Source organism: Branchiostoma lanceolatum, chromosome 2, assembly GCF_035083965.1.
Source record: "Branchiostoma lanceolatum isolate klBraLanc5 chromosome 2, klBraLanc5.hap2, whole genome shotgun sequence".
Taxonomy (NCBI): domain Eukaryota; kingdom Metazoa; phylum Chordata; class Leptocardii; order Amphioxiformes; family Branchiostomatidae; genus Branchiostoma; species Branchiostoma lanceolatum.
This window is the reverse complement of record NC_089723.1, coordinates 16,231,364-16,250,213: the sequence shown is the minus strand read 5'-3', so window position 1 is coordinate 16,250,213 and position 18,850 is coordinate 16,231,364. Positions and strand designations below refer to the sequence as shown.

Here is an 18,850-nt window from a genome sequence, read left to right as displayed (position 1 = left end):
TTTCCCCTCCATAGGATGACAGGAAGCTTGTCGAGACATCACACTTTTTGGGGGTAACAGTAGAGACAATAAATATTTGTAATATTGTCAGGAATAGAATTACGGTCAACAAAACAGAAACAAATTTGGAAAATTTGTACAAAACGTTCTTGATTTGGTTTCTCAAACAAAACAATTGCGTAAAGAAAGCAATTCTTCAATGTACAGCTGTGCATAATGTATCCTTCGTCACCCCCAATTACTTGGTACGCTCCTGTTTGATTGTTAGTTGAGGCGGCAGCATGGCGTACACACAACCGGCAGGAAAGCGGAAAATCTGCTACTACTACGATGGTAAGTCGTGCATTGCCGGTAAAATCACACACAGGAATTGATACTTACATTCTAGAGACCAGTTTGAGCAGAGTTACGGAGAACTGGCTTCGGTAGATAATTTTTTCGGCGCGGTTTTTCCGGGCCTGCAGATAGAACTTGCAACGCTCCACCGCCTGGTGGCGCGCCTGCCAGACGGAACAACAAAGGACTAAAATTCGTGTTCGGCTTGCTTTGTACCCACAAGTTTACCCAACATTTACTGTTAAGTAACGATCAAACTGATCACCAGGCCCATCTGAACTATTCGGCTGGTGTTTTAGCCGTCTAATTATTAGAATAAACAAACTAGTGTAGATAATTTCTCCCGCTCAAAAATGCATTCGTTTGATTGTGGCGTACATGTAGTTCTGGTCGAGGAAAGGTGTTGGGGAGGGGTGTCGGATGGCTTATGTGTTGATGATAGATAAATGGCCCCAGCAGAAATAATTTACACAGGAAACCTGACATCATATACTTTTCCTCATAATCATATAACATTCATAAGCATAAAAGCAGAATGTTCAGCAAATTTTTCCTGTACAGTCTGACAAATGATTATTTTCCCCCACGGCGCAGGAAGCCTGTTAGAAGTTAGTTCACCCATTTTCATGAACACATTAAAAAAGAATTGAAATAAAATTTCTATCTTAGTCTAGAACTTGTGTTACCTTGGAAGACGGTTTGCATGCGGTGAAGCAAGCTATTTTTGATTAACTGTTTATCGCAGCAGACCCGCTTTAATTCAACATCATCATGTCGGGCGGGTTGCCCGGACTACATACATACAAATGTATGATTATGTATGTAACGTGGGGTCCCATAACTTCGACAGTACCATAACTTCGAACTAGTTTTACTTTGTCTTATTATGCAGAAGAGAGACATGTCTGTTTCTATTCACTGTGCTGAATAAAAACGCAGAGAACCCAAGTTCATGCATATAGCTGTCGTCTGAATGAAATACGGATTTGTGTACAGTTAACTGATTTTTGCGCCACCAGGAAAATTTGGCTACAAACAATGGCTACGTTCGACGCAAGTTCATTGCATAATGGCAACTCTTACATAAAGAACAGTCAACAATCGGCACGCAAACTTTATTGTTTTACACATGAGGCATAAAGCTATACAAAACACACAAAAAACGTAGGTGTTTGTTAGTTTATGTCGCGATTAAACTTGTCTTAAATAACAAAATAACCGCGGCTTCGAACGCCCTCCCCCCTTTACGTCACGGCCATTCCGTTAACCACGATTCGAATGTGATGCTACAGTGTTGACGTTTCACGGTCCCCCTCTCTAAATCACGTACGAGCTAGTGAGGCTCCAAAACCGCAAATCCGAGTATTAATCTAGCTTGAAACACGTCAGATAAACTTGCATTTGATAAGTTCCCGTCGACAGGCTTGCACATGGTTCCACCAGCAAACGCATTGATGTTGCAAACATGTAACCTAACCCCGCATGTTGATTAAAGACTGACAGGCCGCTGGCTTTGATGTGGGCGGCACGGGTCGGTGATCTCTGAATGCATAAACACGAAGTTCATTGAATGTAAATGGCGATTTCTCATTGCTTGCTCAAAACAAAAATCTAGAAAACCATGAATAGAGAGATCTAAAAATAACTGATGCTGTTGTTTAAAATAAGTCGTCACTTTGTACCGAATTGACTGAAAAAACAAGAGAGATTTGCCGCGTACTTTCTGGTCACTTGCGGTGCCGTGCCGAGTGCTAATGTCACAATTTCAGTTTCCGGTGTAACAATTCTTCCCCGGCAGTTTGCGACGTACTTGTGGCACATTTGTGGCATTTGTGAGTTAATGTTACGGGACCATTTGTATGAAATGAAGTATCTACTCTCATTACCATACCAAAGAACGGATCGTCAACGTTGACCATACTTGGAACGCAACAAGCGGCGTAAACAGTCGCTAAGTCACAGCGCGCCCCGCATCGGTGGCAACTTACGCACGGTGAAAAAAAAAATTAGCACAGGGAAGCTGAAGTTAGTTGACACAAAATTATTCTGTCTGTTTACTGAAAATCGTGCCGACAAATTAAGGAGAGACAAAGGTATTTGTATGTCGAAGTTACGGTACCCTGATTAGAATGGAACGATGTGGAACGCTTTATTCATAACAACATTTTTCTGGTTTTACCGACTGAGATTATAGTGTGAATCGTGCATGGACGGTGTAAAATTAACTAGACAACGGAAAATCCTTAAACACCGAGAGTCTAATTTATCATTCGTCAAAACGCAACACTTTTCAGACAACCGACACTGGTGCAATGCGATGTCGAACTCGTAAATTTACGTTTGAAGTTATGGGACCCCACGTTATGTGACATACAAACATACATAATCATACTCTAACGAGTTGAAGGGTCTACAAAGTTCTGCTTCCAGTATTCTCGGTTTCACATCATTTCTCTCGGGTCTTTTCCACTTAGAGACTTACTTGACTTATGTGCACTTAGACCAGTTTCTAATTCTGTGATTCAACATTAAGCTTTATCGATAGATACTTCTTGAAACGTTACTGGTCGCCTTGATTCTAGCACGTTATCCTTATTCTGAATTCATCCACAAATGTTACCTTAAAGGGACGTATTGTAACATGAACATAAAACAATATTCACTGTTTTTGGTTATCTTTCTACATCATTAATAGAATATACCTTATTACACTGCACAGCAATATTCATCACGTATGGATGAGACTTTGTAGTATCGTGCAAATGTCTTGAAAAAAAATTATATACGCAATCCCCACCGCCGCTTGACTTGTCCGCCATTTTGTCCAACATTCCGACGGACCATCGCCGAACACGCGATCGAACGCGCGACGTTCTGAAGATTGTTCACTTGTGGTGATTTTCCTATGACGCTCGATCTCCGACCGCAACGGTCGATTCGGATTTTTCTTAGTGTTCTACGCTGGCTTATTTTCATATCGAAAAGCGGGGTCCACCACATTATATGCAAATAAGCTAGATTTTGCGCGTTTTGTGTTTTTAGTCGTTTATCAATGATGGAAATGTGACAAAATGACGGGAATATGTTGGAAATAAGTAACAAATAAGTTACAAATGTGAATCTGAATGTAGATTTTTCAAATTCTGAATATTTTTAGTTTTTGCCCACCAGATTCTACAATACGTCCCTTTAAAGACAAGATTTTCTTATTCTTAGTAGAACGCCAAATTGCCCCTAAGTCACAACACTGTCCTTCCCTCACATTGCCCTCGCAATGTTAACCTTTGAAACTTCTTTTTAACTCAAAAGTGTCTCCCATTACTTTCACACCATCAGGTGACATCGGCAACTACTACTATGGCCAGGGTCACCCCATGAAGCCACATCGAATCCGCATGACCCACAACCTGTTACTCAACTATGGACTCTATCGAAAGATGGAAATCTACGTAAGTATACTATTTTCTGAATCTAAAAATTTCCAGTATCATTAATGTAGTAGTACATGTAGAAGACTTTTTGCAAGTATAATGTTGTAAAGTTTGATCTCTATGTTTTGATGTTCGATTTTTTGGCGACGCCTCAGGGGCGAGCCAAATTTTTGCTGATATGGCTATGTTATGAGTAATGTTTGTCCAACTTGTTGACAGCGTCCTCACAAGGCCTCGTTTGAAGAGATGACTAAGTACCACAGTGATGACTACATCAAGTTTCTCCGCTCCATCCGGCCCGACAACATGTCTGAGTACAGCAAACAGATGCAGAGATGTAAGTATTTTTAACCTCCTATTACATTTGTATCATGTAATATTGAGCATTTACATCTTTCACATCATATCATCATAATTAGATCAGTGGTTTTATAGCTTATTTGTGTTTTTCTGATGATGCACTGTTAATGTTATTGCAGTGTTTCCACTAGAGGGCCGTCTTCCCGTCAAATGACGGCCTTATGTTGCTTTGGACGGCCTGAACTCAGACGTAGGCCGTCCTCTTTAAAAAAAAAGACAAACTAAATGCAGAGAAATCAGGAAAAAAATATGAGAGGTCGGCATAATTTCTTTGTTTTTCTTTGTTACTGCGGGCGTGGGGACGCTCTATATCGTTGGACATTCACGCTCTTTTGTTTGTTGCTATTGTTATGCTTGCGAAGAATCGATGTCGGTGCCTTTGGCATACGGTGATCTCATTAAAAAAACGTTTTTCAAGACTCAATCAAAGAAAGTCATCGAAGAAAACAAGGAAAAACGTAGACAAAACAAGAATTTCGCCCGCGCATTTCAGCCTCTTGATTTGCTGCGATTCGCCATAATTTCTGGCCGTATTTGACACAATATGTATTCCTTTGAATATTTTTCCGTGGAAATTCTCCGTATGTACCGTAGATAAATCATATTTTTCGCTATGAATTCACATAGGTCATAACGCTCGCTCGAGTCGCAAACTGCCCCGTCCGGCATGTTTTTAGGTCAATTTGATATGCATTACGTCACTGCTTCTTCTAAGTGCTGATTAGTTCGCATCATAAAACCTGTGCTCTGATTGGTTGACGACAAGATGTCACATGACCACATAGGCGGGAATTCCCCTTTACACTTCAGGCGTTTCTGGTCAATATAGATCGCATTTTGTGACGATTGAAGCAGTATTATAGTGACCTTTGTAAGTCTTTTCTGATCACAACATTCAGTTACTTTTCCTGGTCAAATCATTATTATTGATTTTCGCGGTACAGTCAATTAATTTTCGCGGTACGGCCCTCCCCAAGATCAGTCGCGGTCTGGCGGAAACACTGTGTTATTGGTAATGTTACTGAGGTGCCTTTTCCCTCCCTATTCTCCAGTCAATGTTGGAGAAGACTGCCCAGTGTTTGATGGGTTATATGAGTTCTGCCAACTGTCAACAGGAGGATCTGTTGGTAAGTTATGTACATCAACATGTTTATCGTTTATTCCTTTTTTGCAGTTACACCTTTTCAGCCTTTGTAGAAACGAAACACTGGAATAGTTTCCAGAGCCATCTATGCAAAATAAACGTCTGAAAATACGTAGACAAAGAAGTATGGACCAAAACTTCTTTGTTCTTGCATAAAGTTTTCAAAAATTGTATGATATTACGGATTATAGCACGTAACATGATTGCATTTCTCTGACAGCTGGTGCGGTTAAGTTGAACAAGCAGCAGGCTGATATAGCAGTCAACTGGGCTGGCGGGCTTCACCATGCCAAGAAGTCCGAGGCCTCTGGATTCTGCTATGTCAACGACATTGTTCTGGCCATCCTTGAACTGCTCAAGTAAGGACACCAACTTTAAATAATCAGCACTGCACATCAGGGTTGGGGGTGTCCCTGTGGTTTAGTGGTCTGCGCTTCTGTCTCTCACCACATCTGGCTCAAATTACTTGGACCAGAAGGACTGGGGTTCAAGCCCCAGGTAGGACACCTCTGGACAATAGGCGCATTGAGTCATACCAAAGACTTTATGAAAATGGTACATACTTCTGAAACAGTATGGATGTTAAACACACTTCACTGCCAGTGGACTAGCCCCCTGCTACAGTGATTGCACCACAGTGTGGCCCAGGGCTATGAAACGGAGATGGGCACCGCCCTATACATCAATAATGGTGTGGGAGGATCAGGGCTCTAGCCAGCCTGAAATTTTATCCCGTAAGCCCAAATTTTCGGTATAAACCTAACATGTCGACAGTGTTCTCACCAGAATTTTTTCACAGCATAGGGGTCAGGTACAGAAGGCCAAATTTACGCGGTGCAAGTCACGCATGGAGTGCTGAAGACATGACCAGAGTAGGGAGTCCGGCATGTTCCCCAGGAAAATTTGTAAATTCATAACCCAATGAGACATTATTTCATACATTTTGAGGGATAAATTTTGTGAAGTAGAGTTTTTCCTCTGTCACAGCCTCATTCTAAAGCCAAATATGAACTTTTTATAAGATTTATGAAGGGTCACAAGGTTTGTCCCAGAAAGAAACACCCCTATGCTGGTTGAAACACAGCATAGGGGTCCAGATCACAGCATAGGGGGTCCAAATCACAGCATAGGGGGCCCCTATGCTGAAAAGGCCTGGCGAGAACACTGGTCGAGCTCCGAAGGCGCGAGGCGTCGCGCCATAGGCGCGACAATTCTAGGGGGGTCCGGGGGTATTCCCCCCCGGGAAAATTTGATATGTAGACCCTCTGAAACGCTATCTCCAGCATTTTGAGGGGAAAGTTTTGCTGGTAGATAAAGCTTTAATAATGCCATCTCTTTTGGTGAAAAATTACTTGGGCCTTCATTGTATACAATCGGCAAATAAATTAAATTTAGCACCACAAAACTTTCTTATATATTTGACAATTAAACACGTGAATTTTGTCGGCAGAAATAAAACATTTTCAACACCGGTCCCGTTTGCGCCCTGTACTAAATATAGTAGGAAATGAGACACCCTACTTTGGACAGAACGCCCTAAAGACGTTCAATATTTTCCTTCCATGTTTTCCCTGGTCGATTTCTCCGGTAACTTCCACTTGATTTTATCAAAATTCGTCGATTCAAGCCTTCAAACAGCCCCATCGTCGCACCAAATATCAATTTCCGATAAAACCTCGCGGATTCGCGCTAAAGCTAACATCTCGTGAACCGCGAGACTTGTATGTCATTGGTCCATTTTCCGTGACGTGTCGTGAACGAACGCTGTTATTGGCTACGTAGACAATGTCTGATTCTGAGGTCTCAAACTCTTAACAACCAGTTTTCGCGGGAAGAAAGTGTGCGTGTAACTCGGCGTAAACTTTAATAATATTTCCACAAAATACGGAAACTGGCTGGTAACTACCGGAGTATTTTTTGTGTGGCTATAACTGGCGGTGAACCGGGGAAAACAGCAGAAAAAAACGCCAGCCCGATGTGACCGGCCATTGGGGCACTGGTAGTGGGGAGGGGGGCGTACAAGGCTGATTTTCTCTCGGCCCACGAACCACTGGCAACCTCCGCGCCTTCGCTTCAAACTTCCGCTTCTTTTCTGGAGATCTTTGCAAAAGTTCAAGCCCTGTCTATATCTTTTCTCCCGATTTTTGTCCGTCAAGGTTTACGGATTGGTTTTAATTTTTTTCCGTAACCAGCAGCAAAGTCCCGTAAATTTACGGCAAAACTGGCGCTGGCTAGAGCCCTGGGGAGGATTTTAACTAACTTCAACATCAGGGTTGTCTCCAGGACCCGTCCCTCCGTCTCAGGACGAAAATTTGCTTTCAGGGACGGAGAAAAATTTCACCCCGTCCATCCATCTGAAATCTGAACTTCATGGCAAGAAATTGAGGAAAATGTAGCTTAAAATGACAGATTCAACAATGAAAAGTAACAAGTTAGGCCCTCAAACAATGAGCGGGACAGGAAAAGATTTAAAGCTTTAGAAATTAAAGCCCTGCTACACATTGAATATTACTGTGAAATTTGTTGGTGTGAAGAATCTTGTAATTAACAAGGCAGCTCTATTCTTACTTCAAGCAGCCATTGTAACTTGCAGAGACAAAGCTGTTTGCTGAAAGATGTCTTTGCAGATTTATTTGTACTGGGAAGCCTTGCTGGTACAATACATAATGCATTGGTGTTTGTAGTTGTAGTCTGTATAACACAAACTCCAGCTGTCCAGGGGTCGCGAGGCGGTTACAGGACGGCGAGCGGACACTGGGTTTTATTGAATTCAGGCTATTTGTAGATGGGTCTACTGGGGAAATAACAGTACAAAATGAAAATTGCACTTAGGATGTAAAAGCATGTCTGACATGGAGTGTGGTATAACCCCAGGTACCACCAGCGTGTGTTGTATGTGGACATCGACATCCACCACGGAGACGGCGTGGAGGAGGCCTTCTACACGACAGACCGCGTCATGACGGTGTCCTTCCACAAGTATGGGGAGTACTTCCCAGGAACGGGGGATCTGAGGGTACAACATCTTCTTCTGCACAGATTTTCACTGCTATGAATTACCCTTATTCCTACAAATGGCAAAGAACCAAGCCACTGTTGTCATGATAAAGTGTTGTTACACCATATGATCTAGACTGTTAAGTCCTTATATTTTTCAACAAAGTAAGTATGTACCAGGTATGTCTATCTGTTATACAGAAGTTCTTGTTCTTTAATGATTGTGTTTGTACAATGGGAACTCCGAAATGTAATGACATCAGACACAGCTTATAAATCAAAACTGAAGTTTGGATGTGCAATGTGAAGCAGAAGAATTACAGCACATTTGGGTGTCATTGCTACATGCATAACTGCACTGCTGAAGGTCATGCATGCTTGCAGTGGTATGCTTTGAGTTGTAGATATCCCCAATTTTCTAGCTTTGTACTCAAGATTCAAGAAAGCTGTGTGCTACACATTCTATATTTGAAAAGGTTTGAAAAGTCATTAGACATCAATCCATAATGACATGGCATCATGACATTACAAAAGAAGGCATGACATTCTAAAGAATACACTGGTTGTTCTCTTCTTATTTGCCTAAAGCATGACAATTTGTCATGATGTTGGCCTTTCAATGTCGTAAATTTCATCACATGTAACTCCTTTTGGGACAGCATCGTACACCAATTGTATTTATTTATTTATTTATTTATTTATTTATTTATTTTGATTTACCACATTTTTGTGGAAGGATTGACATAACAGGTGAACTATCACCTTTTCAAGATGTCATCCCAGACCGGACTGTAAGATTGTAGATGAGATATCAGGCCACATAAGTGCCTCTCAGTTTCTACAATATGGGGGTTGTTTTCTCTCTTTGCAGGACATTGGTGCTGGGAAGGGCAAGTACTATGCTGTCAACTTCCCCCTCCGGGAAGGCATCGATGACCAGGCATACGAAACAATCTTTGAACCAGTAAGTGCTGGTTGCTTACTGTTTTTGCAGTGGCGTTGTCATACCATAACTTTGCTGTGTTTTTCTACCAGGACATTGGTGCAGGAAAGGGGAAATACTACGCCGTCAACTTTCCGCTACGAGACGGGATTGACGACGAAGCGTATGAACACATATTTGAGCCAGTAAGTTTTACAACCACCGCGACAATCACGTCTGATTAATCCTCAGCACCTTTTTCAATCACGCAGTTGGGGTGATGATTGTTAAGTGTTGGGGAAGTGGAGTAATGTGTACCCAGGCCAGGATGGCTGCAGATCCACCGCATCTTGCCGTGATGTTGGTGAAACAGCATTTCCACACAGAACAGTTGTACAAGTGTGTCGCACCGATACATTGACAATTGTTAACCTGCCGGACACTTTGTTCTTCTCCATGTGTTAGGATTAGGCGATCTGTCGTGTGTATGTTTTTCCTACCTTTCTCTGTAGCTAAATCTAGTGGGCCAACAGATACGAAAACTGTACCCGTAAGAAAACTATTCCTGATCAGAAAGAAGATGCTACCCCTCTCTGTAACTTCAGCATTCTCCTTTCCTTCCAACTACTGTGTACCTTTTTACATGACCCCTGGTACTAGTGGTAGATGATATGATAAAACTGTATAAGCTCTTTGTATTTTATCCTTTCATAGAAATATCATATATATGTAGCAGTGTGGTAACAGAAATTTTTCTGTACTCATTCGTTCACTTCCTGGCTTTGAATGTAATGAGTAGTCGAAGTCTTCCAGAAATTATCCTTATGAGACTGAAGTACAGTAAACTATTGAACACCTGGATGATACTCCTGTAGGAAACTGCATTAATCGTTGATATGTAAATAGAAAGTGTCATGTGATGGAAAGGTACTTATACTCTGATGAATGATTTGGGAAAACCTTAAGCTGTATAACTTTTAACTACATCCAAGATGTTGTTCCATGACTAACTGTCAGGACTTTTGCCAGCTCTTTATTTTTCAGACATCCCACTGTCAAAAAAATTGAGGTTTTTATCGTCTGCAGTAATTTTTGCGTGTCAATGATATCTGAATAGTGAGAAATTTTATTTTGACATAAGCTGGCAAAAACCCTGCTTTATGTTGTTGATTAATGATCTTTCCTAACTTATTTGACAAAATGGTAAGGATAAGTAATATTTCCACTTTATTTTTGCGTGTACTAACTGGTAGATAAGGTAACTAACCAAAGACAAGTAATTTTTTTCCAATCAGAAAATGTTTGTGAGCATGGATATCTCAATGTGTACTCCTCAGTCTTTAGAGAGCAAATTTCAGATAAGAGCATTTCGCTGGAAATAAACATTTTTTCGATGTAACTAAAGGTAGGACTTAATGTTAAGCCACGTAAAACCAAAGTTGGGGTATACTGAGAGGTCATGTAGTCTTTCCAAATTGCCATCATGCCTAACCTAAGGCTGTACCTTTTGGTGAAACCTGTGGCACGATAGGGAAAGAACATGGAGATATTCATGCTCACCAGCTAGATACCATTAGTCAGTCCTCTGGCTCTGATATACTCTTCAACTTCAAGTCTGACAAATCATTCCACATTATATGTGCTGTCTAGAACAAGTGTCTAACTCACCTCACAATTTTCTCCTCTCAACACATCCACATGGGTACCAGAGGCCATAGTCGAGAGTTGGTTGAAGTACTAAGCGAGTACTTTTTTCCACGTTCTAGGTGATGTCCAAAGTGATGGAGATGTACCAGCCCAGCGCTATAGTGCTGCAGTGTGGGGCAGACTCTCTGTCAGGAGACAGGCTGGGCTGCTTCAACCTCTCACTCAAAGGTATTTATTATTTTTATTCTTGGGTAGGCCGAATACTCTCTCATCGCAGCCAGGGGCTGAATTGCGAGGAGCGCACAATTGGAAGGGCTAGATCGCAAGTGGCTGTAGTGACTGCCATTCGGTGCGCAGGTGACCTCAATACGACATTTGCCCCATGTGCGGCCATAGGACTAGGTTTTGAACCACGCACACCAGGAAGGACCCCTACTCTTTTCGATAAGTGCGGTGGGTTCTTGAACGTGCTCGAGGTGTGGCTCAACTCAAAACACAGGACCTCCATTTAACGTTCTATCTGAGGGACGTCCATAACTGAAGCTAGGTACTCATTTACACCTGAGTGAAGTGAGGAAAGTCGTGTAAAGTGCCTTTTGTAAGGGCACAACGTCAGTGGAACAAATCTGGGAACCCCGGATTCGAACTCAGTACCTTTGGGTTCTGGGGCCAAACACCCTACCACTGTGCCATCGCGACGCCACGCAAAGTAGGGCCTGAGGCCTGGCTGCTTTCTGTTTCTTGTATGAATCATGCTGGGAGACATAATTGCAGTGATGGGATGAAATAGAACAGCTGAAAAATTTGGTAATGTAAGTTGTGCCTATCATGCTTAAGTGGATGTCAAAATTTGAACTATCATGAAGGTGACCTGGTCCTCATCATTTCCACCTATCCTCAGGTCACGGGAAATGCGTGGAGTTCATGAAAAAGTTCAACATTCCTATCCTGATGCTGGGAGGAGGCGGCTACACGATCCGTAACGTTGCACGTTGCTGGACCTTTGAGACATCCATCGCCCTGGGATGTGACGTCGCCAATGGTGAGGGTTTCCTCCGTGTCATATGTCTTTGTGCCATATTCAGTATAAAGGTATATCATTATTAGTTACGCATTTTCCCAAGTGTATGCCTTACTGACTTCACAATCTGTTACTTCATAGGTAGGAAGGCAAGCAATGGTTACACAGGATATTGAAGTGAATGGACTCAAAATCATATAGAATACTTAAGTTTAAATGTCCAATTAGTGCAATGATCAACAGTGAAGCATATTTTCAAAAGTGTGTTTTGTTTTCTCAGATTGATATCCAGCTTATAATGTCTTGATCTGTAATGCTTTTAACCTTTCTTTACAGAGCTGCCCTACAACGACTATTTTGAATATTATGGCCCGGACTTCAAGTTACACATCAGCCCCTCTAACATGACCAACCAGAACACGCCAGAGTATCTGGAGAAGATCAAGTAAGACTTTTTTCCCCTCTCTCTTTTAAAGACCCACTATGTAGTTTTAGGCCAATACAGAAAGTAGATTTTCCTATTGTTTCTTTGCATAGCAAGCTTTATCAACTCTATAGAATTGCTTACAGATATTCAGGAAGGGAGGTTACAACATTACTGCACCATACAAACAACTTTAAAAAACTGTTATCCTCCATCCAAAACAACACACAGTGTGAAACTAACACATGGCCACACATGGCTTCTGTACTTCTTATCAGGCTGACCGCCCAGTGGGGTGCCTGTTTACAGTTCGCCAGTTTCTGTAAAAAATCATCCTTAGCAGAGTTCTTGCAGTTTTGAAGGGAAAATAACCACACTTTATTGATACCCTTCAAAGTAGACTCTCTAGAATATATTAATAGTTGTATTCTACCCTCTTGGAAAAAGATATGAGTGTTTCCAAAGAAGAAGAGCTTCATGGCATCTGGCAGTCTAAAGTGTGCCTAAGTTATTAGACCACCATGGGGGTCCATCAGTGCACTGGGATGTTGTTGTTTATCTACTATTGAGGTGGTGTCCGGGAGTTTTTGTTTTGTTTTTGTAAAGTTCACAAATACCAAAAATAGATGAAATAATGAAGAAAATATGCTGAAAAGGGGTTGTACATGTCAGTACCTGCCATTTACATTAAGATTTGTTCACAATAATATTTTTAATTTTTGCGCCAAAATCCTACATAGTGGGCCTTTAATCAGACCAAGTTGTTGTCTTCAGAGTTGTTGATGTAGTAAATGTTTGGAGGAGAAACAGTTCTAGCCTGAACTCAATCAAGCTCCTGTAACGGCTTGCCGCCCTGTAACCGCATAGCCGCCCGCGGGGAGGGGACAGAAATCCCCGGACAGCTGGAGTTTGCGTTATACAGACTAAAACAGTTCAGTCTACTAACAGTTTTAGCAGCAATGCATAAGTACTGCCCAGTACAGCATTAAGTCATGTATATTTGAAGGTATATGCTCACTTTTTCTTAAATATGAACAGCACATAAGAAGTTTTGAGGTTTGGGGCATTAGAAATGCTTCTTATCAGAGGGATAGGACGGTAGTTTTCACGATGTCCTCCATGCAAAGCTGAAAAGTCGTCACTTCTCAAGTAGGGAAACAGAGTGGTTAGATTTATCAATATTTTTCCGTTTTTCCCTCCAGACAGCGACTGTTTGAGAACTTGAGAATGTTGCCTCATGCACCTGGTGTCCAAATGCAAGGTAAGAACTCAGACTTAGTCGGTAAGGAATTCTATGGTAGAGCAAACATTTATGAGTGTCAAAGAACAAAACAGCAGCATCTTTGTGATGTTTGAATCATTATTTACGTCTTTTACAAACTCATAATTCAGTTACAAGGCCAGCTTGCAGCTAGGAGAGCCAATGCAAAAGCATTCCTCACCTATCTTATCTTTACCATTACCTTCTTATGTGATCTTATCTCTTGATTTCTCCGAGGGTCCTGCATCAGACATTCACTTTCTTGTATCTTATTCTTCTGTTTGCATGTCTTATGGTTGCATATTCAGTGGTGCAACAAATATGGGCAAAAGGCTTGTACTTTCCTTCGAATGTTTGAATTTTAAAAAAAGAACAGTTTTCTTGAAATCTTCATTATTTTTCACAGCTATTCCGGAGGATGCTATAGACCAGGAGAGTGAGAATGATGAAGAAGAGGACCCAGACAAGCGTGTATCAAGTAAGATGAGTCGTACACATAGAGCAAAAACCACAGCAATGTATGACAGCACCCCTAATCCAACCAACCCCACAATTTTGTTTCTTTGCTGTTTCAATACACTTCATAAAAAGTGCACTAGTTTGTATCATCAGGGGTGTCCCTGTGGTGTAGTGGTCTGCACTTCTGTTACTAGCCACATGGTTCAAATTACTTGGACCAGGAGGCCCGGGTTCAAGCCCTGGGTAGTACACCTCTGGACAAGAGGCGCATTGAGTCATACCAAAGACATGGTACATACTTCTGAAACAGTATGGAAGTTAAACACACTCCACTACCAGTGGACTAGCCCCCTGCTGCAGTGATTGCACCACAGTGTGGCCCAGGGCTATGAAACGGGGATGGGCACCGCCCTATACACCTTATGGTGTGGGAGGATTTTGACTAATTTTAACTAACTTGTATCATCATTTGCATGAGTGGAACAAATTTCATCTGACAAAGATAGAATTTACTATGCTTTGAAATCAAGAAATGGTTCCGAGCTTGACGTTATGAGTGAACTTAACTGAGCTTGCAAATTAAACATGAATGCTGAACAGAAAAAATTTGTACACATTTCCAGTTCGTGCCCAGGACAAGCGAATCACCTGTGACGAGGAGTTTTCTGACAGCGAGGACGAGGGCGAAGGCGGGAGACGCGACCACCACAGCCACAAAAAACGAAAACGATTGCAGAGGGAGGAAGAAGCTAAGAAGGAGGAAGAGAAAAAGACAGGTTTGTCGTGTAACATTATAAGGTCAAATTAGTTGTCCTGCAATGTCCAAAAACTCTTGAGTCAAAGATGACAATTTTGAGAATCTTGAAATTCAAAATGAAGAAAATTAGGAAAACTTGCAAATACTTATATTGTGAGATTAGAATATGTAAATTATTATACAAAGATGACAATTTACCACCAGAAACGACAGTAGGCTACATGTATACGTAACTTAAAGATGATAGGCTCAACTTGTTTAGGTACTGCTGTACTAGTTCTTGTACCTAAACCACTATAGGGACACAGCCAGGTAGAAGTATACATGTTAGTGAAGATTGTGTTTTGTCTTTTCTTGTACAGAGGGTGCGAAGGACGACACAACTAAGTCGAAGGAGGTCAAATCAGAGGAGGCAGCAACTGCAGCATCACCAGGAACACAAGATGCCAAGTAAGTGAAACTGGATCTTCTCCCTCATCTGACCATTCCTGCAAATCAGCCTGCAATAGGGTCTCATCTAGTGCTGCGTACCTAAACGTAACATCAGGTACCGGTACAGAGGTTAAGGTATGTTTGTTGCTTGGCACGACTGAAAGCAGACTGGATAGAAAGGCGGTCGTCCCTCGGCGACATAACTCCCTCGGCAGCAAAACTCCCTTGCCGGAATCAGGGCATTAGAGAACCTTGGCCCGTGTAAGAAATCGCGTCACCCCCCTCCCCCAAATATATCCGCCGCCATTCTAGGAAGCCTGCAAAGGAGGCTACTTTTTAGGCATGTGCTAGCCTTTATAATCTATTTTAGTGGCTATTGAGTTCTACAACTGAACAGATAGTACAATTGGGAGTAAGAATTTGTAAATGGGAATAGCAACCATTTTTTTTTTTTCAAAATGGGAAAAACAGGACAGGCTATTCCGAAAAGCAACAAAAAAATTGGCGTGGCCTAAGCTGTTGGCCGTAAGCAGAGTTAACCATGAACTAAAGACTGTAAGCACATCTTCATCAGGTTCATGTGTTGTGTTCAACAGGGGAGGTGCTGAGCCCAGCAGGGATGCTGAAGTGAAGATGGACACTTCTGACAGCCTGGCACCCAGCGCTGACACCAAGGACTCAGGTCAGGCTGCTTACATCACTACTCAACAGCATCAGTTACTGAGAATTGTCCCTATTTGGTATCTGTCTGGTCAGATTACAAAACGTTGAATAATCTTTATTTGCATGTTCTTATGCACATGGGCTAAATGCAGTAGTTTCATTATTACCACCCTCCTTAAAACAGGACCCCTATCGCTCGATCCGTTGTTGGCTCGCTCGCGTAGGGGCCCTGCTCTTCAGCGACGGTAGACATGGTTCTGGCGCCGTCGCCACCAAAACAACTTCAGCCAATCAGAGGGTTTGCTTAACCTCATCTGAAGCAAAAGCGCAAAGGACGCCGGGAAGCTATCAAACAATCAGGTTACGTCTCACATCGTTACTTCAGGTTCAGAACAAATCAACCGCGAAATAAGGATAGCTCATTAATTATTCATGAGCAACTGCCAGAACCATGTCTACCGGGGCTAAAGAGCAAGCGAGCGAGCTAACAACGAATCGAGCGATAGGGGTCTGTTTTAAGGAGGGTGACTATTACATGAAAGGCTAAAGGTAAAGTGTCATTGCTTGTAGTGTTCCCAGTGAACAATGGGAGAAACAAAGCAGCTAAAGCTATTCTACGATTCTACGACTAAATCTATCGTTTACAAAACAGTTAGATATATGAAACATCGAGCATTGCTCCAAGTTAAGCTGTAGCTTGTCTTGTTCTTGAGCTCTGTTTAGAGCGTGATTTGGAACAGATAAATGATTATGACTGATTTGTCACTAGATATATTTCACTGGATCGGCGCAGTCACTGCAGTGCATATAAGGAAAAATGGCAAAGTAATTTCAACTGTCGAATAAGAAGAAAAATCTTTTAGCCACATCTCCCATTCATTTATATTTGTAGATATTAGAAGTCCTTGTCCTAGCTTGAGGGGAAAAGTAATTTATGTTAATACAGTGCTAAACTTTCTTCCAACACAAAGGTTTTCACGGATCAAATTTTCGACGACCACTGTCGCCTTCTTCAGGATCAATAATGACCTATCACTGCCGAACATAGACTCGCGAGAGTTACAGACACGTGACTTTATTGACATGTGTCATTACGGATACGTGACATCAGCAATTGGTCAAACGTGCCAAGAAGTTTATAACTGGACAAAGTCAGAATTCTGGACACTGAGCAGGACTACTTTATGAGAGGTATAAAGGAGGCCATATACATCAGGGCACTCCAGCCATTACTCAACAGAGACAGTGGGCGTTATAAACTTTCTGGCACGTTTGACCAATCACTGACGTCACGTATCCATAATGACACGTGTCAATAAAGTCACGTGTCTGTACATGTAACTCTCACAAGCTTCCATTATAAGTCATTAATGTTGGTTCTATGTTACTACCTTAGGTCCAGTGAATGGCTCCAGCACAGTCAGACCCATCCTGGCTCCATCCGGAACTCCCCTAGTGGCTCCTCAGGACCCACCCGCCTCCACCCAGCCTCAGGAAGAGAAGATGGAACACTAACGAGTTACTAACGAAGAGGAAATACATTTGTCAATGATAAACCTGGGGACAGGGTTAGGGGTCAGAAGCGAATGCGTTGAAAATCCAGTCTTGTCGTGCTTTACTTTTGACTTGAGCCCTCTAAGGGGATGCACAACATTGCTCAGAAGACCGATAGTGAGTATATTTTTTTGAATGCCTACCTTTGTGTCCCCGTCAAATCTCTGTTTCATGTTTCACAAAAGGCTCCCCCCCTCCCTAGGCAGCCATTGACAGGTGCATGATAAGTACCCTTTTGACAACTGTTCGGAACCAGCTTACTTCTGGGCAGTCCTGTGACATATAACATAGGATGTATGCATATGACAGAAGCTACTTTTTCTACCTAGTACAGACGGGCATATTTGAGTATACTGTAGTTGTAGAGGACAGCCAACATGAGACGGAACTTTCATTGTGTCAGGTGATGTTGTGAGTTTTTTTCAGCAGACCTCTGCTTTGTTAACAAATAACAAAACACATCTCCCAAAAAACAGTGATATTGTTAACTCCTTGCTGTGTGTGAAAGTTGGTAGAAAGACAGAAATAGATACCATGGACATCTTATCTGTCAGATTGCAAGGCCACACCAAAAGGTACATCATTTCTCAAGCAGAAAACAAAAATCAAAAGGTAGTAGACAACAGGAACTGATGGATCAATGATTCTGCCTGAGGACTTTCCACTCATGATTGTCTGAACATTGGACTGAGTCTCTTTGTTCACACTTGTAAATATTGTATTCCCACTGTATGGCTCTGTTTTTCATTCACATCACCAAGTAGCTTGAACGTATTGTTAGATGTCCTTTTGTTTGCATACTGCTCGAATAACTAGAGCAGTTTTGTGGTACATTAGTGTCAGGGATCCATTTAGTAAAGTCTACACTTGTACTTTGTATTTCTGGTTCAGTGGTATGCGCTATGTTTTATGAATATGAAGTCTATACTTTCATGTGTGCACGCAAAAAAAGATGACAACCTTGGTCCATAAAATACAATTTTTTATCATTAAAGAGTAATCAATGACTATTGAACTTAACATGAGCATTCAAATTTATGCATACCACTGAACTAGAGATATTTACATGTCAGTTTTATTACTTTCATATCTTTCTTTTCTGAGAGAATCATAAAAATAGTTTGTATCATTTAGTGTATGGTGTAGATTTACAAAGTTCTGTACAAGTTATTGTTGCTTGTTTGGGAGAAGACAGGCTGTGCCTGTAAAGAGGCAAAAATGGAACAGAAGTACTAGTTTTGTATGTTGAACTTGTCTTGTGAATGCCCTGTAACATTTAGCTTGTATCTTATTATGTATTACTATGTAGTTTCAGGCAATAAAGACTTCTTATACTGGCCTGTGTCACTGTTGCATGTTTGTGTACACAAGTTTGTTTTAAATTGGGTATCGTAGGAGTTATACTTACCTCATTTGTATCTCTAGAGCTCTAACTTTCTTTT

General features: G+C 41.6%; 1 protein-coding gene across 2 annotated transcripts; it reads left to right on the top strand.

Moving 5' to 3' along the window:
• Window positions 1–233: 233 nt before the first annotated feature.
• LOC136427601 (histone deacetylase 1-like) lies at window positions 234–18,745 on the top strand. Of its 2 annotated transcripts, none has more exons than XM_066416578.1 (16): window positions 234–333; window positions 3,673–3,785; window positions 3,987–4,104; window positions 5,180–5,254; window positions 5,492–5,630; window positions 8,146–8,287; window positions 9,304–9,396; window positions 10,957–11,065; window positions 11,739–11,879; window positions 12,195–12,303; window positions 13,485–13,543; window positions 13,950–14,021; window positions 14,626–14,778; window positions 15,122–15,209; window positions 15,788–15,873; window positions 17,251–18,745. In XM_066416578.1, the coding sequence occupies exons 1-16, from the start codon at window positions 282–284 to the stop codon at window positions 17,367–17,369; spliced, it is 1,668 nt and encodes a 555-aa protein (XP_066272675.1). In that variant the 5' UTR covers window positions 234–281; the 3' UTR covers window positions 17,370–18,745. The 2 variants fall into 2 exon arrangements, with proteins under 2 accessions (XP_066272675.1, XP_066272676.1); XM_066416579.1 differs by lacking the exon at window positions 9,304–9,396 and adding an exon at window positions 9,140–9,232.
• The last annotated feature ends 105 nt before the right edge of the window (window positions 18,746–18,850 follow it).